General features: G+C 42.4%; 1 protein-coding gene across 1 annotated transcript in view; it reads left to right on the top strand.

Annotated features, from left to right (window-relative positions):
- Positions 1-26,175, top strand: part of LOC149859090 (ABC-type organic anion transporter ABCA8-like) — a 49,003-nt gene that overhangs the window by 3,978 nt on the left and 18,850 nt on the right. Inside the window, exons 3-20 of the mRNA XM_090059395.1 lie at positions 2,507-2,711; positions 4,257-4,412; positions 4,963-5,063; positions 8,501-8,727; positions 9,763-9,901; positions 10,700-10,885; positions 11,970-12,117; positions 14,803-14,974; positions 15,577-15,635; positions 16,249-16,359; positions 16,467-16,642; positions 17,607-17,726; positions 18,662-18,800; positions 19,587-19,677; positions 21,250-21,389; positions 22,815-22,931; positions 23,811-24,009; positions 24,949-25,124. Of these exons, the coding sequence (XP_089915521.1) occupies positions 2,507-2,711; positions 4,257-4,412; positions 4,963-5,063; positions 8,501-8,727; positions 9,763-9,901; positions 10,700-10,885; positions 11,970-12,117; positions 14,803-14,974; positions 15,577-15,635; positions 16,249-16,359; positions 16,467-16,642; positions 17,607-17,726; positions 18,662-18,800; positions 19,587-19,677; positions 21,250-21,389; positions 22,815-22,931; positions 23,811-24,009; positions 24,949-25,124 (2,662 nt within the window). The remainder of the gene's footprint in view (positions 1-2,506; positions 2,712-4,256; positions 4,413-4,962; positions 5,064-8,500; positions 8,728-9,762; positions 9,902-10,699; positions 10,886-11,969; positions 12,118-14,802; positions 14,975-15,576; positions 15,636-16,248; positions 16,360-16,466; positions 16,643-17,606; positions 17,727-18,661; positions 18,801-19,586; positions 19,678-21,249; positions 21,390-22,814; positions 22,932-23,810; positions 24,010-24,948; positions 25,125-26,175) is intronic.

The raw sequence follows: 26,175 nt of genomic DNA, 5'->3' as shown, positions 1-26,175 counted from the left end.
TCCCCACTCTTCCAGTCTCCCCTCCCCTGCCTACTTAACAGCTCAGAGTCTGGGTCCAGCTCCCCGCTGCAGCAGGCAGGGACTCCCCGAATCACCGAAGCTCTCCAAATCCTTTCCGAATCAATTCGGACCTTTTAATTGGTCCTCTGATTCGATTTGGATTTAGAGATTCAGCCACCAAATTGGGCCGAATCTCCTCCAAATCGAATCAGCACCTGACGCTTTGCACAGCCCTGTTAGCTAGTGATTATAGTAAGTCCTCTTGCAAAACAACCCTTGTATTGCATAGAGTTGTAGGAAAATTGTATGGAGGGAGACACTCTGTGAAATGAGACAGTTCTTTTTCTTTTTATTTCATACCTCTTATTTTGTAGTGCTTGCCATCAAATCCATTCATTAATAAAACCCTTTGCTGTAGAAAGAATCCCTTCTGTCCAAGTCACCCCAGGCAAATGTTTGTCTAATGTGACAGTACATGGGAAAATTCAATCTCTTTTGTTTGTAATAGGTGATGAAGTGAAACTCTGTTGAGGTCAAGAGAACGGGATGGATTCCAGGAGGTTAGCAATAGGATGTGGACAGAACTTTCACTCGTCTTGCTGGCTCTTTTCCAGTGTTCAGGGCTGGGACTTCAAGACTGTAGTTTCTGTCCCTCACTCTAAGGTTCTCCCCCCAGGGATGTCAGAGCTGACCAAGTTAGGATGCAAATTTACAATCAAAATGCGATATTCCGCTAAGCAGTATCATGGAAAAGCACTATAGGTGTTAATTAAGTATGTCCACTTGGGGGAGGTAGGTGTGGAATGAAGCCTGGCAACACCCACAGGATGTTAGAGTTATCTCTGTTATCATGGAAAATGAGCACCAACTAGCTATGGACAATCTGTGTGTGCTGCGATCTTACAGTGCCTTCATGCAGCACGGTAGCTTGAGAGCACGATGGCATTTATAGTGCAGGCAAGATGTATCCACGTACCAAAGTAGCTTGTGCACTGTACATGCGCGCCATTGCCGCTTCTGTGCTTCTGTCCCCAAGCGGGCAATTTACCTAGTAAATTTAATTGAGTCAGATGCTTAATCCATTTTGCATCTGTTTTTCTGCCCTTAAAATGAGGTTAGTACTGGTTTCTCGATGGTGTTGTGAGGCTTCATTTATACAGATTAGTGCAAGGTTTCAAAATAATCAGATGGAAGGCTGAAGAGAAGCATGAAGTATTACTGATCAGACCTCAATACTTGCCAGGGGAGGAGGAGGGATGAGATAGCCACCCCTCTTTGCTCTTGAGAGCTCTGGTTTCTATCTGCTGACACATGTAGGGAGCTCACTGCTGTGTCCACACCCTTATTTTGTGCAATCCTTGATCCACTACTGGTAGTCACTATCTGACCTTTCCGATATGGTGCACCTTTCCTTCTTTTAGTCTGCTCCCCTGGAGGCAGCTTGACAAAGGAAAGGATGTGGCATTTATATCTTGGCTACATATTAAATGTATGGAAGTTGAGTGAAAGTTCTGTGCATTTTGAAAGGGGTGTTGGTTGTAGCCATGTTGGTCTACAGACACAGGCAGTCAAGATTCCTTGGGTAAATCTGATATCTTTTATTAAACCAACTCAAATAGTTGGGAAGAAAATTTTTTCCAACTGTTTCAGTTAGTCTAATAAAAAAATATCAAATTTACCCAAAGAAACTTGTCTGTGCATTTTGAAACACACGTGTACTTTTCCAGCTCTTAAATCCCTTGAAGAGGATTTTTCTCCAGTTCATCAAAATTTTTCTGATTTTGAGGCGAGAACCAAAGCTTAAAATACCCCTTGCTTTTGTTTTTGTATTTGTTTTATAGCTTCTCCATGAAATCCTTAAGAAAATGAAAATGTGCATGGTAACAAACTTCTATTACCAACATTTTGTTTATTCAAGAACCTTTTAAACTTCTGGGGCAAATTTTTGTCAGATCAGATCAATAACTGTTAGGTCTTTTCAAGCGAAAGTTCTACAGCTGAGGAATATTTCATGTATTAATTGTTTGCTGACATTTCAATTTTTACTTATTTGGGGGAATTTTTAGCAATGTAAAAAGAAACAATGAACACCTGTGTTGTCACTATAATGCAAAGAAGGCTTTAGAAGTATTCCACCATAACCTGAGGATGCTACAAAGAATTGTTCTCAGTTGTATTTCTTCATTTTCAAAAGAATTTTAAGAATCTCATTTTGATGGTGTCATGGTTTACATTTTGAGAATGAGCTAAATGTATCTTACCTTGCCATACCAAAAGTGTGCATGTCTAAAAAGAAGTATCCATTTGAGGTGCCAATAAATAATTATTAAAATATAATGTAACAACTGAGAATAAATCCCCCAGAAATGTCAACAACATTCATGTGTTCCTACAAGATATTTCAATTTTGAGGGGAAAATTGTTCAAACACATTTATTACCATTTCTACTGGTGATATAAGCAGGAGGAATATGGTCTCACTCATTTACTTTTTCTTATTATTCAGGAATGGATCCTGTCACTACTTTTTCTCTCTCTGGTGTATATAATTTCATTGTACTCACATTATTTCTTCCGTCGAGACGTACCTTATGCCTTCCTTGGGCAATTAAATGGTTCTACCTCTGATGTGTCTCTCATTGCTTATACACCGGTGACGAGCACCACCAAGGAAATAATGAATAAAGTGGCTTCCAAATCAGTCATGATGGGTATGTCATGCTTGTCAAATACTTAGACGTGTTAATTCATTAACTATGGGACTTGTGGTCTGTTTTAACAAGTGTGTCCTTTATCACAGCTTGATGTCTATTTGTTATTCAGTATCTATCATATTCTCTGTGTTTAGCACATTGAGGAAGGTAATCGACAGCAAATTGTACAATCCTGAGGGATTGCACCAAAGGGACAGTCACAATGCCCATGCGTTAAGACTACATTCAGCAGCCTGCTTCATGAGCACTGCTCTAGAAAATGGTGTTGCCTGAGATCTGCTCTTTTTCTCATTGAATCTGCCCAAAAGGCATTGAAGCCATGCAGAAGTAGATGTAGTTTCATCAGGAAGATAGCAGAGTTTGCATACCCTGTAGCAGGGCCCCATTATAAAAGGAGAAAGAGTCCTTTAAGTGCAACAGTTCAGACTGGGAGGCTCCATATGGGCAGGGATATAAGGGAAGGGCCCCAAGCTAGGAATGGTAGAAGAGCTTTGGCCGTGGATGGGGAGGAGCTCCTGCCAGAGGATGCAGAGTCCAGAGTGCAGTGACTATGAGTGGACTTCGAGAAATGGCCAGATTTGAAAACAGCTCAGATAGGATGGTACTGGCCTAGAGGAAGGCTGGGGCTAGCAAAAGACTTCCAGGAGTGTAAAGACGCCTTAAAAAGGGCCTGCACTGCAAGGACCCCAGCAGTGACTGGGTGAGTCTAAGGGAAAGACCAAAGGCCCTGGAGACATGATGATGGATTAGAGCAGTGATTCTCAACCTGCATTCAATGAGATCCTTTTAAAGGTGGCACAATATGCAGCAAAATACACAACTGACAAAATAAACGTTATGCCAGTGACCCCAAACACTGAGGACCAAGGTGTGGTGTGGATGAGTTCAATGATGATCTGAGGAAGATGTTTGGACTGAGGTTGTACCACATAGACCACATCTCAGCCTATGAAGGTGCCACTGCTGGTTCACCACACTGGGCACCAGAAAGAAAGAAAGGAACCTGATTTGTCTAGTGAGACCAAGTGCACTTCTCCATTCATAGCCTGGAGAGAAAAGAGGGGCTTTGTCCACAATGTTGTGATCCAGGTCCAGATTTCAGACACCCAAGGTTTTGAGTCATCTTGTAGAGACAAGGGCCATAAAAAAGGGCTGTTCAAATCTCTACACTTGGATTTCACAAAGAAGTTGATGGGTCTTGAGATTCTTTCAAACTGAAATATTGAATGGCTTAGAAGTGTAGCAACTCTCTGTTGTTGCATATACAATTAATCTGATCAGTACTTTCTTAATATATTTTTCCAAGCTGATAAAGTCTACAGGGTCTTCAGGTATCACATATATCTGGCCTAAAGAACAACATTGTGGAGGAAGTCATGTCTTGGACAAAAACAAGAGATGTGCAAAGTGTCAGTGCTCACGTTTTCTGAGTTGTACCTGCCAATTGAAATCCTTTTTTTTTTTAAACATTTATTTATTTATTTATTTATTAATTTTATATATATATGTGTATATATATATATATATATATATAAACCACAGGTATTGACACAGAAGGAGTGGAAGATGAGACCGTTCTGGAAGTGAGAGAACATTCAGAACAGACATTTTTCGGGGTTGTATTTAAAGATGACCTGTCATATCTTTTGAGGCATAGTTGGAAAACACCTTTTCCAAATGACAACTTTGGACACATAGGTAATGAAAAACGACTAAATGCCCATAGTTTGATAGCTGATGTAAAGTAACAGTCTCCAGCAAATCTGTGATCTGGCCCTTAATCCATATGCATCAAATTATTTTTATGAACTAGAATGAACCACAAATCCAGGTTGATTTTACTTTTTTTTTTAACCAAACAAAAAAGCCACACTTTCTTGTTAGAAATGAGTGGCATATTCTGCTATTGACTTAAAATGTTCTATCTTACTTGGTATGTTTTTCCATTCCCATATTCTTTTTCTCGTGTCTCATTATGCTGTTTCCTGCCTTTAAGATAACCCCATGGTTTAAGTCAGCATATGTTTTGGAGATTAATGGGCAAAAGCTACAGAGATCTGACAAGTGAAAATGTACCACTTAAAAGAAGTATCCAGAAATTAGCATCTGCTGTTGCACATTTATGATGATTGTGGGACTGTTATATTTGAATCTTCTGACTCTTGTTTGGGATTAAAATCTGAACCTTAAAGTTGCTTTAAAACAATTGTTGCATATAATCATGCTTTTCCTTTCATCTTGGATGCAGATCTCTGTTACAATTTTTCAGCAACTTACTGTAAGAACCCAGAGTACTGGTACAAAGGGTTTTTAGCACTACAGTCCAGCATTGATGCTGCCATCATAGAAGTAAGTGGAACTTTTGGGGTAAAACAATTTTCTGTTTCTTTTAGTCTGTACTTAAGCCCTAAGCCAATTAACATGTCATGTGACTGGGACCTTTTAACATCTGGAATTATCTAAATGTAATTGGATTGGCTTGTTGGAAATTTCTACTTGAAGAGGACTTGGGAAGTATCTTGGTAGCCTGGGTAGTTTGGCTGTGACTTTTTTTTAATAAGAAGTTCACCCACTATGATCTGTATTCAAATTAGAATTAAGAAGTCCCCAAATAATAACACTCACTATTTATCTTACATAAAGAGCTTCCCAGGCCACAGGAAATATTGCACCCCAATGAACATGGAACTATAATATGTCCTGTTGCTGGATAATGATCCTGAAGTAGCCATGACAGCCTTGTATTGTGGGTTTTTAACATTTCCATTTCTTTGCAATATGATGCTAACACCTGTACTTTTAAGGTTTTTGCTCTTTTCAACCCATATATCCCATTACTGGTATAGCAAAACAATCCAGACCTCTCACCAAATTTGTGAGGTTTTGTAGGGCCTAAAAGATGCAATCCAGTCATGCAGCCAAACCTCCTTGCCTTGCTCAGGACTCAGTGTCTCCTTGGTCTGGGCAGTAGCAGACCACATCCAGGTCTGTTCCCAATTCCAGTCTTTTTTTCAGGTTGTAGTCACCTTACTGCCATGTGCTCTGATGACTCTCATCATCCTTGGCCAGCAGTCATTAGAAGTTAGCACACACTGTTTTCCTTCCATTCTCTTTCTAAAGTATCTCCACTCAACATCAAAGTGTATTAATAGTTCATTCATATATACATGCCTAAGTAATAGGTGTTCTTTTTATTCTTCTGTATCAGTAAATGAATTAGCCCCTTCATTTGTATTAGGTCACAATAGAGAAAATAAGGAAATACCTTAACTTCTTTACCAAGTTTTGTAGGAGAGTGGATGAAGGGGTGAGACAGGGAGCTGACAAGTGGCTGGTCACCATACTAGCCCACCCCTCTGTCGAGGGCAGTCTGCCTTGTTTTGCCTGCCACATCGTGCTGATTAATCAAATCGAAGTAAATATGCAGGAGGCTTAATGCCCCAATGCCTAGGGCGTTACACATGGTTCCAACCTTCCCTATACCGTGTCCCATGCCTCACCGATGGCATCATAAGTTCTTAGCCTTTGACCCAAACTTGGCCTCACAATGTCTGAGGACTTATCAGGGTCTAACTCCCCCCTGCAACCCTACTCTGCACCAACACTGCACAGCTCTTCAGCCTCCCCTTGTGTCACTACTCTGCACAGCCAGTTTCATAGTTTCATAGTTTCATAGTAGCTAGAGTCGGAAGGGACCTAGGTAGATCATCTAGTCTGACCCCCTGCCTTGGCAGGAAAGAGCACCGGGGTCAGATGACCCCGGCAAGGTGCTCATCTAACTTCCTTTTAAAAATCCCCAGGCTAGGAGCCTGCACCACTTCCCCTGGAAGCCGGTTCCAGGCCCTAGCCGCCCTAACTGTGAAGTAGCGCCTCCTAATATCTAATCTAAACTTACCCTCCGCCAGCTTGTGACCGTTATTCCTGGTCACTCCTGGCAGCGCACGGGGGAACAGGGACTCCCCCAATACCTGCTGATCCCCCCTGACCAGTTTGTAGCAGGCCACAAGGTCCCCCCTTAACCTTCTCTTGTGGAGGCTAAACAGGTTCAGGTCCCGTAGCCTCTCCTCATAAGGCCTGCCCTGCTGACCCTTGATCATACGAGTGGCCCTCCTCTGAACTCTTTCCATATCGTCCACGTCCCTCTTGAAGTGTGGCGCCCAGAACTGGACGCAGTACTCCAGCTGCGGCCTGACCAGTGCCGCATAGAGGGGGAGGATCACCTCCCTGGACCTGCTCGAGATGCATCTGTGGATGCATGATAGGGTACGGTTGGCCTTCTTGACTGCCTCCCCACACTGCCGGCCCATGTTCATCGTGGAGTCAATGACGACTCCAAGATCCTTTTCCGTCTCCGTGCTGGCAAGAGGGGAGTTCCCCAACCTGTAAGTGTGGTGCCGGTTCTTCCTCCCCATGTGCAACACCTTGCACTTATCAGTGTTAAACCCCATCCTATTCTCATCCGCCCACCGTTGCAACCTGTCAAGGTCAGCTTGTAGCCTATTGCACCCTTCTAGTGCACCCACATTCCCCCACATCTTAGTGTCATCAGCAAACTTGAACAGGGTGCTTTCTACCCCCTCATCCAAGTCACTGATGAAGATGTTGAACAGTGCGGGCCCGAGGACCGAGCCCTGCGGAACCCCACTGCCCACCTCCCTCCAGGTCGAGAAGAACCCATCCACTACCACCCTCTGAGTGCGGCCCTCCAACCAGTTGGCAACCCATTTGACCATGTGGGCATCGACACCACGGTCTCCCAGCTTTTTGATGAGGACAGGGTGAGAGACAGTGTCGAAAGCCTTCCGGAAGTCCAGAAAGACTACATCCACAGCAACCCCTGCGTCTAATGATTTGGTGACCTGATCGTAAAAGGCCACCAGGTCTCTCTGCCTTGCTCACTGGGACCAACTCCACACACCCCACTGGGGCCCCAGGGTCTTACACCCTATGGTCTCAGGTGTCCAAAATGTGCCTGGCCCCACTTCCTGTCCCTACTCTGGGTTACACACCAGGTTGCGGGAGCTAGGGCTATAAGGCACCCCATACTCACCTTTCACTGGGGAGGCAACTGGCATGGCATTTCCTGGGGACCACCCTGCCACAGGCAGCCCCATCACACCATCCTACCCTGGCATGGTGTAGTTTCACGTCATGCCCCAGGACCAGGAACGTCCTGCCATCCCCATAGTTCCTCCTTGTACCTCCACAGATGTTATGAACAGCAGTCGCAGCTAGGTGGTGTTCTCTCTGGCTGCTTGCAGCACCTGCTAGCTCAGTCCTGAAAGCCTGGGTTAAAATGGAGGCTGCTCAGCCTCTTCCTCCTATGCCAGGGCCCTCCTGCAGTCATGTGACCACCTCATCAGGGCTGGCCCGCACCTGCTGGCTGCCCTGCTGCCTGTTCTGGCCCTTAAAGTGGCAGGCACCAAAGGTGCTCTGCCACGAGGGATTTGTGGCTTCATGATTTATTAGGGTTTGTACTACATAGGTAAGGGTTAGGCTTGCAAAGTGGAGAGGTAGTCTGTGTTTGAAATCTGCAGGGGGTCCCACAAGATGGATGCAAAGATGGGTGAATGAGAAGAGCAATGTTTCTGAAGCTGATCTTAGCAGCAACATTTTGAATAGACTTAAAGGAGGAAGACTGGAAGGTTCAAGGCCAGAAAGGAGTTTAGAATAATAAAGTTATGAGCTTAGTGACCCACTACTAGTATCTATATTTAGTGGCCTACAACATTCATTTGACTGTCTAAAATAAATGACATGCTAATTTTGCTAACATTCATTTTTAGATGAAAACCAATCATTCTGTCTGGAAAGAGATGAACTCAATTAGTGGTGTCCGTATGAAATCACCAAGTCTCCTGAATTCCATGACTTGGGGAATTTATTTTACCCTGTTTGTTACTGCAATGTGTTTCTCTACGTTTTTGCAAGTTTTGTCAACAAACATGACAAGAGAGAAAAAAAATATCAAGGTATTGATGAAGATGATGGGGTTACAAGACTCAGCATTCTGGTGAGTTCTTCAAACAGCTAAAATGTATCCAATTTCTGCAGTATGGAAGTACTTCCAAACTACTCATACCTTTCAGTATATGTTCAAATAATTTATGGTGTCACCTCAGGATCTCACGGGCAAGCAGGACTCTCAAAAAACATCTGCCCATTCGGTTGCGGATGAGCATGCAAGCTTGGCTTGTATTGTTTGGGGCCCGGGTTTGTTTGCTTCTGAGGCGAGTATTAGCATATCTTCCTGGAACACTAAAATGTTGACTCCACTTGGATGTTGGGGAACATATACAATGAACCCAGCTGCACCTGGTGTAATGCTCCAAATGTGATGAAGCATTCATCAAGGAGTTGAAGAAGATCATGGGGCTGTGAGACTCAGCTTTCTGAGCATCCTTGCTCTCAGCAGCAAGGAATGACAACAGGGTGTCCTATTTAGTGCATTTCCATGTTCAGAGCATGTCAAGGCCGTGGGGCATGTTTGGGAACATCCCAGCTGGGATGCACTAAGCAGGACACTCTGTGGTCATTCTACAGCCCCATGATCTTCATCAACTGCCTGATGAATCCATGAGAGCAGGTACAGTTGGGCAGGGTGTGACCAAGAATGTCTCGCGTGAGGCTTTGTGCTGCTGCGTTGAAGTCATATGCTTGGTTATTTTCTTACTGGTAGCCCATAGCTGTTAGTTGGGGAGCCACGGTAGAATGAACCATTGCTTCCCAAGTGGGTCTCAAGTTATCTTTTGAGTGTAAGAATAGCCTGCTTTTTCTGTATGGAGATAACCGAAGGTACTACTAATGGGGAGAAAACTATGGGAATACTTGCCCTCTTGCTTGTTTTCACATGGAAGGGACAAGTTCCTTTTCTGAACAGCTTTGATGAATAATCTCCTAATCAAGGCAAGTATGCCAGCAAATATATATGGAGTGTGAATGGGCTTTGTCAGGGAACTTCTAAGCATTTGAATTTAAACTGTTATTTGCCATGCAGCTGCCAATCATTAAATAACCAACACATAACAATATGTTTTTTCACTTCTAGGCTCTCCTGGAGTTTGCTGTATGCTGCTTATGTTTTCATTATGTCCTGCCTGATGACAGCTGTTTCTTTTTATGAAGAGTTCTATCTAAGCAGTTTCTTTCCAATTGTATTCTTGTTTTTCCTTTATGGTATTTCATCTGTAAGTCTGCATTTCAAAGAGAAACTTGCTCAATGTTCTGTGTTTAAAAATGCCATAATTTTGAACCCTACCCCACACTGCTACTACATGAAAGACAGCCAGAAGAGTAGTCTAAGGGCCCGTCTTCACATTGTATTTATACTGCTATTGAGGGTTGGTTACAAAATAAATGCCAAGGAAGCTACGCATGCACCCAATTTTACATGCCATAACATGGTAAACCAGTCTTATGGCATGGCAGGAGGCATAATTGTTGGGACTGGGAATCGGATCCCATGGCACCTTCAAGTGAACATCTTCCAGGTGCTGAACTGTAGCCTTTGCTTGGCCATACTAACTAAGCAAGCTGAGCATCTCTAAATCAGTTTAGATAGCACTTTAATTATCTGATGAGCTATAAGAAAATGTGCATCCTTATCTCGGATCTGTTCACCAAGAGCCATTTCAAACAATGAGAGAAGAAACAAATGAGGGTTGTGAACATAGAAGCTAAAGTGGGCTGTCGGTATTGAAATGGGTTCTACCGTGGATGTCCTTTAATTTTGTGGGTGGAACTCTCTCAGGAATAACTTTTATGGGATGTTTTTTGGTTTGTTTTGGGGGTGTTTCACATTCTTAGAATTGGGACCTTCATGTAAGACACTCATAGATGCTCCTGTGCGCTCAATTAATTTGAAATACATTTTAAATACAAATTTAACTTCACAGCACCTCTCTAATGTGTGATGCACAGTTTATGATACATTTCCAGGGGTTTAAAATGCATTCAGCCAACCGAGGGTTTCCTTATTTTCACAGATCCACTTCACCTTCCTGATCAGCTCCATCTTTAAGAAGCCTAAAACCACTAGCACTGTTGTGTTCCTCCTCTTATTTCTCTCTGGATTTTTGAGTATTATTTTACTGATAAGGAAGCCTCCTGTAACTTTTGAATGGGTTTTTGGTTTCCTCAGCCCTTTTGTTTTTAATGCTGGAATTGCAAAGGTAAAGAACATTATTGGTGAACAGTCAGGTTTGACTGTGTAGTTTTCCTGTGTAGGTTATGCAATGGGACTTGTATAGGATGGTTTGGATGGGAATGCACCTGCCTCAAGAAGCAGTTGGACTAGTTGACCTCTGGAAGTCATTTCTAGCCTACCTTCTCTATGAGTCTTTATACATAGAAAAACTGCAAGTAGTAGCTGGTTCAGAATGTGCTTGATCCAGACAAAGATAGAGAACTACTTATCATGTATGGCATTGGTATTCAGAGACCCTGTTGTGCTATGGGGTAGAAAAACACATGGGAACATAGCCCTGTCCCAAAGCATTATGTGATCAATAGTAGTAAAATGTCCAAAAACTTCAGTTTCTTGTGTGGAAGTAACTTGGAACTGGAGAAAAGCAACTTCCCAGTCCCTTATCTTTCCATGACAGAAACTCTGCCCAGCCACAGGTTTTATTTTTCTTCTCCACCTCCTCCCACCTTTCAGGTAATTGGAAGACAGTTCTCCACAGAACTGTGTCCCTTCTGCCAATAAGTCTGTCCTTTAAATATTCCTAAGTAATACCTGCATACTCCAGCGGGAGCTGGGTGTTCAAGAGCTCATCATTTGGGCCCAACCCATCTCCAGACTAGTTTGATTTCCAGGTGAAAACTTCTTAAGACAGAGGGTTTTGCACCCCCAGGAGCTGAGTTCACTACAAATTCTCATTATTTAAGGAAGCATTAAATTTACCATGTTTATGTTAGATAGTTGATTGTAGTCTTCAATACAAAATCCAGAGGAGTGTCCCGGTATATCAATATGTGTTTGCACTTCATTGGTGGGTGAAGTGATATTTTTTCCCCATGATTTGTAAATATGGTTCTGAAGAACTTCTGATCCTTTGAATGAAAACAGGTAGACCCCTATCATTAGGAGGAATTTATTTCTATTAAGGAGAGGAAAAGAAGATGATACAGTTCTGGACTTCCCAGATTACCTTTGGGTAAACTAAACATTGCATAAATCACATCAGATTTTCTTTTATTTTCTGGGGATGGTTTTTAAACTGAAGATTGTTTAGACTTTTTCTTTTCTTGCAGGTTTTTCACTTAGAGCGGTATGGAATAGGCTTCTACTTTTCTAACCTAATGGATGAATCATCCTTTTTACTTAAAATTTATATCATCCTGATTATTGACTCAATTTTGTATATGCTGTTGGCTGTCTATTTTGACAAGGTTTTGCCTGGTAAGCAGACTTTTCACTAAGCCATATATACATTTACTGGTACTTCAGAACACATTGGTTCCTATCACTTGTCTCTTTTATACTCAACCCATAATTGCTTTGAGGCACTACAGACAATAATGCTGAATAAAGCAAACATATGGGTTGGAGGTCAGAGATGTTGTTTCTGAACCTACTGAATGAATAGTTTTGCACATAAATGAAAGAAGCTTGATGATGTGCTTGATAATGTACAACCCTAACAAGACTTTTGCTCTGAAGAACTTAGAACAGTGAGGGAATGGTGAATAGAGTTACTTACTTACATCTGTTCCATATACAGCTGTTACTATGAAGGATTTCAAGAAAACAGATTAATTGTTTTCATGAAATGAATATCGCTTTTTGTAAGAAGACTTTCTGATGTCCCCCTTCTTGCCTTGACATACCTTGTGTTGGTCAAAACCCTTCATCCTATCTACAGGCTCAGGGTGCTGCTTCTTCTCTGACTTCAATGATGGCAGAGAATATGTACGCAGCACTGCTCTAAACCAGTAGTTCTCAGCCTCTATGACCAGGTGACCTGTCACCTGGACGAGGGAGAAGAGATTGGTGTCATATATCTTGACTTCAAAAAAGCTTTTGATCTGGTATCCCATGATCACCTCTTGGCCAAACTGCCCAGTTGTGGCCTTGACTCCACCACGATCCGCTACGCTGGGAAATTGGCTTCATGGTCGGACCCAGAGGGTTGTAATTGATGGCAGTCACTCATCGTGGTGCCCTGTGACCAGTGGGGTCCCTCAAGGCTCTGTCCTGGGACCCATCCTGTTCAACATCTTCATTAATGATGTGGACATTGGAGTCAGGAGTGGACTGGCCAAGTTCGCCGATGACACCAAACTTTGGGGCAAAGCATCCACGCCAGAAGATAGGCGGGTGATCCAGGCTGACCTGGACAAGCTCAGCAAATGGGCAGACGAGAACCTGATGGTGTTTAACACCGAAAAATGCCAGGTTCTCCACCTTGGGAAGAAAAACCTGCAGCACCCTTATAGGCTCGGCAGTGCTACGCTGGATAGCACTACAGAAGAAAGAGACTTGGGGGTCATCATTGACCACAAGATGAACATGAGCCTGCAATGCGATGCTGCGGCTAGTAAAGTGACCAAAATGCTGGCTTGCATCCATAGATGCTTCTCGAGCAAATCCAGGGACGTCATTCTCCCCTTGTACTTGGCCTTGGTGAGGCCGCAGCTGGAGTACTGCATCCAGTTTTGGGCTCCACAATTCAAAAAGGATGTGGAGAAGCTGGAGAGAGTCCAGAGGAGAGCCACGTGCATGATCAGAGGTCAGGAAAACAGATCTTACGATGACAGGCTGAGAGCCACGGGACTCTTTAGCCTGGAAAAGCGCAGGCTCAGGGGTGATCTGATGGCCACCTATAAGTTTATCAGGGGTGACCACCAGGATCTGGGGGAACGTCTGTTCACCAGAGCGCCCCAAGGGATGATGAGGTCGAACAGTCACAAACTCCTGCAAGACCGTTTCAGGCTGGACATAAGGAAGAATTTCTTTCCTGTCCGAGCCCCCAAGGTCTGGAACAGTCTGCCAGCGGAGGTGGTTCAAGCACCTACATTGAACACCTTCAAGAGTAAATTGGATGCTTATCTTGCTGGGATCCTATGACCCCAGCTGACTTCTTGCCCTTTGGGCAGGGGGCTGGACTCGATGATCTCCCGAGGTCCCTTCCAGCCCTGATGTCTATGAAATCTATTAAAATCTATGAAACCTTTGAGACTTGAGGCAACCCTCAGAAAATGCCAGCTCATAGTTTTCACCCTTTTTTTTTTTAACTACAGAAAAATAATAGAGCATGTTTTAATATGTTTAATATGTTTAATAGAGCATGGCAAAGACCTCAAAAGGACCACAACAGTGGATTTCTGTTTGAAATCTCTGGGTTTATCTTATAAATCATGTTTATAGACCTAACAGTACTAACATTGTGTGGCACCCACAGCACTCTTGAGCAGATCTCAAGGCACAGCTAAATTGAAAAACAGTACTCTCAGCTAATGGTCAGACTTTGAAAGGTTTTTACGTACCTGAAGATGCAACCTTTGCTCCTGCAGTTGGCTTTTCAAAAAGAGTTAGGTACTTCTGTACTGTTGAATAGGTCTGTGCGAGACAGCACCTTCTCATTTTTACTTCCATTTCGAAGGGACAGTGTTTCATTTCATTTAGTTTCATTTTGTTTTGAAGCACTGTTCCAGTTTGTTTCATCGAAACTCTTTTGACGCGTTTCAACGTTTCGCCCATAGTCTGTAACGGGAAATCATGAAAATGTCTAAAGTCATTTCTTGCTTGATTTGGATTTCTTGCCTGATCTGCAAGCCCAGCTTCAAAACTGGAAACATTTAAAAACTTTCAAAACATTTTGAGTGCCCTCATTTTGTTTCAAAGCTCTTTCAAAGCCTTTTGGTCCATTTCAATTTCACTGTTTCGACCTCGAAATGCGTTAAAACGAAATGCCCAGCAAAATTTCGCACAGCCCTACTGTTGAAGATATCATCATGTGCCTATCTCTGTCTTTAGGTGTCTCAATCCTTCTAAAAATCTGATTCACAGTGTTTAGTGATGTGAACAAATGTTTCATAAACAGGTTCCTCTGCTAAAATACTGTGTTCTTTGTTTTGTAATCAGACAAATATGGAACACCATATCCCCCTTTGTTCTTCCTGAAGTCATCATACTGGGTCAAAAGCCAGCGGCGTTATGATGGTGGGAGATCTGAATTTGAACAGAACTGTGATCATGCTTTTGGTGATAATGTGGAACCAGTGCCTCCGGAATTTGCTGAAAAGGAAGTCATCAGGTACAATGTGGTACATGAAATGTAACGTGTAGCTACATATTACATCTGGAGATGGGAGTAGCAAACATGCTATTGTGCTCTTTATCAGTTTTGCCTTACGTCAGTTTTCTCAGTTTTGTTCTTCAAAGGTTGGTTTCATTTCATTAAGGAAAAGGTAGAGAGTTAGGCTGAAATGAAAGTAAGAGCCAGGTTAAAGTACTCAAAAAGGAAAGGATTAAGATAACGACATATTTGGCTTAATATGAAAACTTCCTTGAAAAATAACAGCAGCAAAGGCTGAAAGAAGCCACACACATTTTACTGGAAGTCTATCTGGAACATGATGCCCAGCACCTCCAAAGGCAGAAGGGCAAGATCATTACAACACATTCAGACTTTTCTATATGAGAGGGCTCACCTTCTTGGGTGTTGCACAAGGTACTCTGTGAAAGGTTGGGGCAGGGCATTACTAAGACAATGAAGTGTGTCCTGCTGCCTGTGGGAATGGAGGGACAAGTTTCAAGGCAATGGAGAATCAGATCTTTAGGTATCAGTAAAGAACCCCTGAGAAACTAACTTGCTGTGTTGCACTATTAACAATAACTTCTTTATCCTTCCCTTAGGATCAGCAATATTAAAAAAACATATGGAAAGAAGGAGAAGCAAGTAGAAGTGTTGAGAGGTACAAAGGTTTCCTGGAGCATTTGTTTCTGTTTTACCTACAAATGAATTAAATACATTCTGGAATATTAAGGCTTTTTTGTTGTTGGTTTTTTAATTTATTTTGAGAGGATGCATCCAAGTTCTGCTTTCACAAGCTTACAAAGGCAATGCAGATATTGTCATTTGGGACACTTAATCCCTGCTACATTTCCAGCAATATGTAAAAATATTGAAATCCTATGATCAAGCTAAAACAATTGCACTTGTCATAATTGCTGAATGAATATCTCAAAACATGACTGATGAAACTGATGCTTACTTGTTCAGTTTTTAGGGGCTGTTTGTGCCTCCTAGAAGTAAAAGGGAGCATACTCTGTTCTAGGAGAAGTGAAATAATCATTTTTAAAGTGTCAGTATTTTTTTTTCCTTTCTCTGCAGTGCCCCTTTCCAGTAAATACCAAATATCATGCAACTGGATAGGACCCGCAATCCTAATGCACAACTAATTTGTGTAGTTCTGACATTGCCTATGTCAGTTTTGGCCAAAATGATATTTCTTGGCAAGGGTCACAAAGAGACTTAACTTCCTTCACTAACCCTTATTCTATCAGGGTGTTGTGTGTTTATTTTAGGTTTGTCCTTAAATATTTATGAAGGCCAGATCACTGCATTACTTGGTCACAGTGGAGCTGGAAAAACTACATTGCTAAATGTCCTTAGTGGACTCACTGAAGCTTCGGAGGGTATGATGATATGCTGTCAATCGAGGGGTGGAACGGGCTTGATTTCAACTCTGTTGGGGGGTATGAACAAAGGACTCGTCTGATGTTTGTGTCTGTTTATGCTGCAGGTTCTGCCACCATATTTAACTACCGGATGTCTGAAGTGAGAGACAAGGATAGAATTAGAGAAAGAATTGGGTTCTGTCCACAATTCAATCTCCAGTTTGAAGCTTTAACAGTGAAGGAAAATTTGCAGGTTTTTGCTGGAATCAAAGGGATCCTGTCCAGTGAGGCAGAGCGTGAGGTGAGTGCTTCTTACTGGAGAAGAACCTTGACTGCGTGGCAGCACTGGAGAACGTGCCTTTGAACATCTAATTTAATTGTGTAATGTAAAAATATGGTGATACCTTGAATATCAACAGTGGTTAGGATGTGTCTGAAAATTGATGCCAATTTCTTTGGAAAGAAATGTGCATCCTTAGGCACTGAAATTCCTTTTAAATTCTCGCTCTTTATTCGTTTCCTGGCTGGCATACTTAATCTCAGCCAGCAGAGTTTGGTTAGTTCTGCAGTTCAGATTTATAAAGATATCCCAGGTGCAGGGGGTGCTGAAGTGCAAGGCTTGGTAGAACCTTTGATAAAATGTCTGACTATTCCTTATTGTGTCTTTCCTCATTTATATGGCTTTGGCACAAAGGGGCTACCCATAGCATTAAACAAAAAAGGAGGGCCCTGCTCAAGTAGCTTTGCAGTGCAGTTTTCAAAAAGTATCCATGTGCTATGGATGTAGAAAGGCATTTAACAGGATTTTTGTAAAGGCTCCAGTGCCTGATCTGGCTTCTTTCCTATTACTCTCTCTTTTTTATTTAATCTCATGTACCCTTTTTGGCTTTATTAAACCTTAGACCCCATTTCTTACTCCCTGCTATGGTAGTGCCATGGTAATAACCCAGGGCAGCGAGGAAAAGAGTAAAGATTATTTCATTATCATCTCTATTTAGTTTGCAATCAGGGATGAGATATATGCACCTAAGATAAGCAGCATGAAGCATTGGTTTGTATGCATATTGCAATAAAGATCATTTCTACAGCTTTCTTTGTTTTCCATCTCTGATTGCTAATGAAACCACTCCGAGCATGTTGCCAACTGATGTGTGAGATGGTTAACCGTTGCAGTGATATGTAACTGCAACCTAGAACGTGGTATTGGAATAGTGACATCAGGAAGTGAAACTAATACTTGTAATTTATTTTGTGCATATTTCTAGGTGAAAAATGTCTTAACACAGTTGGATATGATCCACATACAGGACAAACAAGCAGATGAAATAAGCAGCGGACAAAAAAGGAGTTTATCTCTTGCTATTGCCATGTTGGGAAATCCCCAGGTAAAAATGAAGAATTCAAGTACAACTAAGGGATGTGTGCGTGTGCATAGTATGCGTGTATGTGTGCATGTTTATTTATATAAAGGCACAGCATTCAGAAGATTTATGGATGTACTAACTGTGAGTGTTCCTGTGACTACAGTAGCATTGCTCAAAGGGGTAAAAATTAGGGACAAGGGTGACGTGTAGGGGGTGCACATGGGTACACGTATACCCCCTGAGCGTGGCAGTGCACCCCCTACAAAAAGACACTGCCTGCAAGTGGCCGCTGACTTCTGGTCAGTGCTCGCAACCTTCCACCCCCGCCACTGACAGCGCCGGTGGCATCTGCAGGAGCTTCGCGCTTATCACCGCCGCGCTCCTGCTGCTGCCAGCGCAGCCCGGCCCCCCCACAGCTGCCAGGGGCACGTGTCGTTCATGATTAGGCATATGAGTCTTTGTGGGATCAAATCCTGTGTATGTGTATGTGTATGTGTGACAAGTTTTTACATGTCCTCCACTCAATATCTTGAGTTCAGGAAAAATAGCTGAAAATGTCTATTTATCTTTTTTTCAAAAATATGGACTACAATCAAGTTTAGGAAGCAAAGGATATGGAAGCAAAAGCAATAACCTGTTCAATGCATACAAGTTATCTTCAGGACAAAAAATATTAGGCAAATAGATGGAAATGCCGATAAGACTTATTTGATAAGACTTAGTTATCAAAATATCCTGAAAAGAAAGTTCAGAGGCCAAAAGTCTGTAAATATCCATACATAAACCAAGAACTCATCACTCCAATTGTATCCATGTGCTCTATCAACAAACATACAAAAATCATGAGTTTGGCTTCGAGGCATGGACCTTCGTAGACAGAAACCCACTTTGTCTGATGCTTTACAACTGTAAGACTTGGCAACACTGCACATGTCCGCTTTGATTCCTCGTTGCAGGTTCTGCTGTTAGATGAGCCAACTGCTGGGATGGATCCCTTTTCCAAGTATCAGGTGTGGAACCTGCTGAAAGACGGTAAAGCTGGTCGAGTGACTCTGTTCAGTACAGGGTTTATGCATGAGGCTGATATCCTAGCAGGTGAGCACTGCCTTTCTCACTGTGGTAGAGTAAGAGCTTAAAAGCAGAGTTTTTCTGTTGAATTGAGCTTAGTGCATTGAGTCCTTATTTGGAATTAGAGTTTTACAATGACATTTTGGCCCCACTGAATCAAGGGCAGATTTGCCAGTGACTTCAACAAAGCCTGGATTTCACTGTCACCACTTTTGATAAATGCTGTCTCAGTAAGGACTGCAAATTCAGCCCTCTGAACTAAACACAAATCTTGCTGAACTTCATTGAGGCAATTCAGAGCTTTCATTCTCATTCACCAAAGAGTGAGGCTGCTCTGTGTCCAAGTCCACCATAAATCGGTGCTGTTTAATTATGTGAAATAATGTCTGTCTGAAACTTGGTATTTTTCCTGGTGTGCATGCCTTTTTCAAGTAAGAGGAGAATTTTAAGTCAGTTGTATCAGACCACATCAGCTTGGATACGTAGGTATAATACTAAAAAATCATGTATTACGAATGGGGTTGTCTTCCATTTTCCCCAGGTACACCCTGCATCCATCTCTCCTAATTCATCTTTCAAACCTACTTCTACATTTAATCTTTCCTAAATTATTTACTTCACCTATAATCGTGGCCTGCCAACCCTCCTCTGAACTGTTGTCCTGTGATGTGTAACAAATCATTTGACAAGCATTCTACATATGCTGACTTGACACACTTCTTCAGACTCTGTTTTATTCCTGGCCTGATTAAAAAATGCCTTTTAACGCGTGAACTCTGAAGCATAAATTCTTGTGTATTTCTTCCTCTTTAGACCGCAAGGCCTTTATCTCGCATGGGAAGCTAAAATGTGTTGGTTCATCTCTGTTTTTGAAGAAAAAATGGGGGATTGGTTATCACTTAAGGTATTATTATTATTGTTATTGCAAATGCTTATCACGTTAAATTTAGATCTCAGTGGCAATTACTTCAGTCCTAGCAGGTAACATCTGAGAATTCACATGTAAAATGCTTCCTAAAATAACGGAATAGACGTAATGATAAAAAAAATTCAAAAAATATTTAATAGATACTCAAAGCATCTGTCACCTCTTAAAAAATAGAGCTGTTTATTGATTTTTTTTTTTTAAGATTTCATGAAGTTTTCTATTCCTTTTTTTCACAATCAAATGAAGGTCTCTCAGTGCCTCTCAGGAGAATGAGGGAGGTTTTTCTTCCCAGGACAAACGCATGGTTCAGACAATGCCTTGGGATCTGAAGAGACTCAAAACTCTGCTCTCTCAGTTAAAATGGTTTGGGACTTGGACCGTTTCAGCAGCTCCGCGATAACGATCCATGTACTTACTCTTCCCCCACAGTAAATGGAAGGAAGCCCCAGGAGGACTTATCCCTGACTGAAAAAAAATTAATAATCATGGTATATTTTTAAATCATTGTGCGTTGTTTTAGTCCATACCCAGAACTTAGCTATCTCGCGTCCCAGAGGAGTACCCTAACTATTTGGTATTGTGAAGTGACGCCGTTTTCTCCTTTTATCCAGACATTCTACCCTGGACCTAACAAAACTTCACCTAAAATTTGAATGGAGTCCTTCACCAGCTCTATTGAGCACATACAATCTCTGTTTGCCATTATGATAAGCGATGTACTTTTGTAGTTAATTTTTATCCTGGTGTCCCATGATATAATACTTAAGATATTCATATTCCACTTGCAGCCAGTTCTGTTATTCTCTTTATTCTGCTGTAGCCCAAGAACCCCAACAGTGAATACTGCTAGAAAGTGGGCGCTTCTGGCTGGCTGTCTTTAAAGCTGTTTCCTCTTGGTGCCTGATCCTTCCAGTTCTGAGAGCCTCATGTGAGGTGCTGACTACTTAGCTCTCTTTCCTAACCACCACCTCTGATGCCTTATCTAATGTATGAGATAGTTGACAACCAATCCTGTCACCCTAACTTATCTACACCGAGACCAATTCTGCACTAACCTTTCACATCAATATGTTTAGCAGGCACCGAGAACAGCTTTGAACAACAGTACACCCAAATAAGACAGGCTAAGAAATTACTGCCTCAGTAGGCTCATGTATGAATTTTCAGCTCACTTAACCTCTCTGGCCTTAGTACACACAAGAAGGGGTTTGTGCAAGGCAGCTCCTGTTTGAGAGTAGGATGTGTAGAAAGTGTAATGTAGTTAACTCCACCCAGGGAATAGTGTGCAGTAGTGAGTATACTGCAGATTTACTCCCTGACTTCCTGGGTGTTAATTTCTCCAAGCAGAAAAGTTCTATTAAAATTAATAAAATAAAACCCTGCTTTTGAAGTTCTGTTAAAATAGCATCTTCAGGAAAAGATAGATATTATTCCTGAATACGGACTGAAAGACCACCGATTTTTTTGCTTTCTTAGTGTTCTACAAGATATAGAAAAATACACTTTACTAATTAAAAGGTTAATCATTTGCTTCTTAAACATGAACAGGATGCATACCAGTGAGCTCTGTCACTCGGAGGAGATGACCTCCTTGGTCAAAGAGTACATCCCTAATGCTACATTCTCAGGACAGAGGGAAAATGAACTGGAATATGTTTTGCCATTAGAAACAGTGGATAAATTTCCAGGTAATTATATTCTTAGGTGTGTGGGAATCAACAGTGCAAAGCATCGGTACGTTAGTAAATATAAAAAAGAAGTGCGAAGAAAGAAGTTCTGTAAGATTCTTGGACACGTTCAGGAGTTTAGCAGACAGATGAGGGAGCATTGCATCATGAATGCCTTGCAACTTCTTAGTCTGCGTTTAAGACCAGAAGGGCTCTTTTCTTCCACTCACAATAAGGCACATAAGATTTCAATCTGGACAGAAATGTTTAAGGGTGTGGGGAGGCGGTTCTGTTTTAAATGTTTAATATAGGTGGTAAGATGAGCAGCTTGTAGTCCCTCACTTCTTTCTTAAGCCATTGCATTCTAGTGGAAGTTTATTATAAAAAATGAGCTAAAAAAGATAAACCTGGACATTTCTGTAAAAGAGCTGTTTACATGGTTGCCCTATGACTAGGAGACAGGGTATGATCGTCGAGTCCACCCCCCTGCCCTGGGCAGGAAAGAGCACTGGGGTCAGACAACCCCAGCCAGATGCTTGTCCAGTCTCCTCTTGAAGACTTCCAAGGTAGGAGAGAGCACCACCTCCCTTGGAAGCCCAGTCCAGATTCAGGCAACCCTTCCCATAAGGCAGTTTTTCCTAATGTCCAATCTAAATCTGCTCTCTGTCAGTTTGTGGCTGTTGTTCCTGGTTATTCAAAGGGGTGCCCTGGTAAACAGAGCATCTCCAATTTGTTGCTGCCCCCCCCCCCGATGAATTTGTAAATGGCCAGAAGATCTCCTCTCAGCCTTCTCTTGGGGAGGCTAAAGAGATCCAGGTCTTTCAGTCTCTCCTCGTAATGCTTTACCTATAGGCCCCTAACCATATGAGTGGCCCTCCTCTGGACCCTCTTGAGTTATCGACATCCTTCTTGAAGTGCGGCGCCCAGAATTGGACGCAGTACTGTAGCTGTGCCCTGATCAGTGCCGCATAGAGGGAAAGCATCACCTCTCTGGACCTGTTCGTGATGCACCTGCTAATGCATGACTGAGTGAGGTTAGCTTTACTGATTACTTTGCCACATTGACGGCTCATACTCATCTTAGAGTCAACTATGACTCCAAGATCCCTTTCTGCTACTGTGCTGCTGAGAAGATCGTCCCCTAGCCTATAGGTGTGTTGGTGATTCCTTCTCCCTGGATGCAACGCTTTGCACTTGTTGTTGAACTGCCTTCTATTCTTTTCTGTCCACTTTTCCAGCCTGTCCAGGTCCATCTGGATTCGATCCCTTCCCACTAGTGTTTATTTTACCCCATAATTTTGTGTCATCTGTGAATTTTGTTCTCGGGGCACCAATATGTACTGGGAATTACTCTGGATCTAGATTCATGTCCCTAAGGTAAAGATTTGGCCAAGATGCATTGTTTTCTTATAAGTTCAAAGTATGCATGTTCCTTCCATCATGCAGATCTGTTCTGTGGCCTAGACAGTCACTCTGGCCAAGGGATTATCAATTATGGAGTTACTGTGACAAGTCTGGAAGACGTTTTCCTGAAACTGGAGGGAGAAGAGGCAATTGCTGAAGGTAAAATAGTGGGCCTGATCATACCATTTTCAGCCATGCCTCAGAGGACTGGCCCGCTAATCATTTTCTCTGGCTCACCGATCTTTGCTAGCAGGGAGGTCCTTCATGTATTAGGTTTTGGTACGTCTGGAGTTCCCAGTCTGCTCCCAGTGATTCTTTTCCCTGTTCTTTACCAGTTGTCAATAGGAAGCTAACCACTGTCTTGGGTTTTAGGCTGGAGGTCTTATATGCAACTATTTCAGAAGACACATTACCACAGAAGCCAACTTTTTTCCCCTTTTTTAACCCTATTCCTTCTTCAGTAATTCAATTTGTAGCATTCTCCTTAAATTTTTAAGTGAGCTCTTCCACATATGAAACCACCAACATCTCCCACCATTCACAGAATGGAAGATTGTAGGAAACAGTTCATGAAATATGTTAGTTTGTTGTTATTTTTCACTGGAGAAGAGCACACTGTGCTTAAAAGTTAACTGGATCTAATAGCACTAAGAAAATAAAATATATGTTATTCTTCAGGTGTCGTTTATTATACCAGGCTTGGAATAATATAAATCTGGCAAGAAGGGAAAAAGATGGGCAGCCTATAGAGCAGGATATGGGAGGTGTAAGTGGGTACAGAAGTGTTAAAGGGAGAAGGATTTTTTGTGTGTTCATTTTCTTGTGTTAAAGTTGTTTCTGTTATATTGTTTCCTCAAGAGCACTTCTCTAATGAAGTCTCTTCCATTGCTGAAAGAAGCAGGGACGTTTTATGTGCTGTTAAGCGCTGTTTAATGGTTGATACTTTTTTCCACTGAGTTCTTCCTAGGGCTTCTAGTTTTACTATCTGTAGAAGAAAAGTCTTGTCGTTGGTTTAACTAGGCACTAGTTCCTTGTTAGGTGATGGTGTCTTCGGTGAGGAGCAGGCAGAAGAGGAAAAAGAGCCCTTTTCTGTGGATGGAGTAGAACAAGATCTGTCACCCTCCAACATTCAAAGGATGGCTGTAACCGGCATGGCTCTCTGGAGACAGCAAGTCTGTGCCATGGCAAGACTTCGCCTCTTAAGGCTGAAGAAAGCAAGCAAAACCTTCAAGTCCATGTGAGTCCCAAAGTATTTGTGACTTGTTCATTTGAAATCGGTCTGTGAGAGGACGTTCCATGTACAGCTGTCCACATGTGCTGTCTCTCATCATTCAAAATAAAGGAATCATAATTGAGCATGTCTTGCAGGGCAGGTATTTGATTGGAGATATTCATGGCCTTGAAAGCTGACCCTCATCTGTTTAGGAAAACCTCACCTTGAAGAAAACCAATATGCATATGTCTCTCACTGTCTATCTCTAAATAGCTATAGATATTACTTTATTAAGCAGAAATCAAATGACATGTTTCCCTTTATGGAAACATTTAATTTGATTTCAATTTAATACAATTAGGTATTTTCTACTAAACTAATAATATAACCTCCCCCCAGTGGCATTTGGGATGTTCCTTCCCCATCAGAGGAAGAGATGAGAGACTGAGCCATGAGAGTTTTTCTCTCTCTCTAAGATCTTCTTCCCTGTGCCTCACTGGAAGGTTTTTACCTTCACAGTATCTGCAGAAGGGGACCCACATGTTGGAGCTAGAGAAAGGGTAATTTCCCACAGTCCTGTCCACCCCCCTCACCCACCCAGGAAGAGACTTTCAGCTTCCAGGTTTGCCTGTGCCGTTACCTATGCTGTGGGACCAGTATTAGGTGAGCATCTCATGGCATTGGCTGCCAACAACTGTCTCAGAAACATCCATCCTAAGGAACTCAAGCACATGATGTTTCATGGGTTAAAGAAAGGCACTTCTTTGGCCCTGGGGACTTTCTTCCTGATAAATTTTTAAAGGCCTGTTCTTAGAGCTTCTGAAAACAAAGTTGTGAGGATCTTGTAAGTACTAGGTACTCTTGATATAAAGATTGTTATCATGCAACTCTCCTAATTCTGTCTGTTGGTAAAAATGGGCAAAATATCTGTCTAAATGCACTTGAAACTGTTTGTTGCTTTAGATTACTGCTATCTACAGTTCTTCTGTTACCTTTGATTTTGGAATTCCTCCTGATGGGCATCTTGTTGCTTAACAAATCTTGGGAGATGTCTTCTGCTCTATATTTTCGTCCTCTTGGAATGAAGGCTGACAAGGAATACAAGGACTACACAAGTCTTTTGATCCTTAATGAAACAGGTGAATAGAAAACAGAACCATGAGTCTGATGTTCATCTCCAGTGGTGTAACTAAGGCAGGGCAAATGGGGCAACTGCCCAAGCTGCTGACTTTGGTGGGTGGTGAGGGAGAAGAAAGTGGCAGCTGCTGGCAGCCATGTAATCAGAAGTTGCCACTGCCCCTGTACCCCAAGCACCCAGCTATATCCCTGCTCTTCTGTATATCCTTCCCTCTCCCCCTCACACATATCCATATATTTCTTGTCTTTACAAGAAAATCCAACATAGAGGGAGAGGAAGGCAAGAGTATTGGAGCAATGACAGACTCTAAAGAGGATGAGCAGAGGGACAGCATGACTTGAAAGCACTGCAGGACGCAATAAGAATTAATAAGCATCTTGCTGTGTGTTGTATTTTTTGAAGGCAGTGTGTGTTTTGGGGCAGTCAAAATTTTTTTGGTCAACATAAAGGCCAGAAAACCAACTTAGGGTGGCTTTTATTGATTCATAGATTTCATAGACATTAGGGCTGAAAGGGACCTCGGGAGATCATCGAGTCCAGCCCCCTGCCCAAAGGGCAGGAAGTCAGCTGGGGTCATAGGATCCCAGCAAGATAAGCATCCAATTTACTCTTGAAGGTGTTCAATGTAGGTGCTTGAACCACCTCCGCTGGCAGACTGTTCCAGACCTTGCAGGTTCGGACAGTAAAGAAATTCTTCCTTATGTCCAGCCTTGAAACGGTCTTGCAGGAGTTTGTGACCGTTCGACCTCGTCATCCCTTGGGGCGCTCTGGTGAACAGATGTTCCCCCAGATCCTGGTGGTCACCCCTGATAAACTTGTAGGTGGCCATCAGATCACCCCGAGCCTGCGCTTTTCCAGGCTAAAGAGTCCCATGGCTCTCAGCCTGTCATCGTGAGATCTGTTTTCCTGACCTCTGATCTGATGCACGTGGCTCTCCTCTGGACTCTCTCAAGCTTCTCCACATCCTTTTTGAATTGTGGAGCCCAAAACTGGACGCAGTACTCCAGCTGCGGCCTCACCAAGGCCGAGTACAAGGGGAGAATGACGTCCCG

The sequence above is a fragment of the Crocodylus siamensis genome, chromosome 8, assembly GCF_052110815.1.
Source record: "Crocodylus siamensis isolate JL-2025a chromosome 8, ASM5211081v1, whole genome shotgun sequence".
NCBI lineage: Eukaryota > Metazoa > Chordata > Crocodylia > Crocodylidae > Crocodylus > Crocodylus siamensis.
This window is presented reverse-complemented; position numbering and strand designations above follow the sequence as displayed.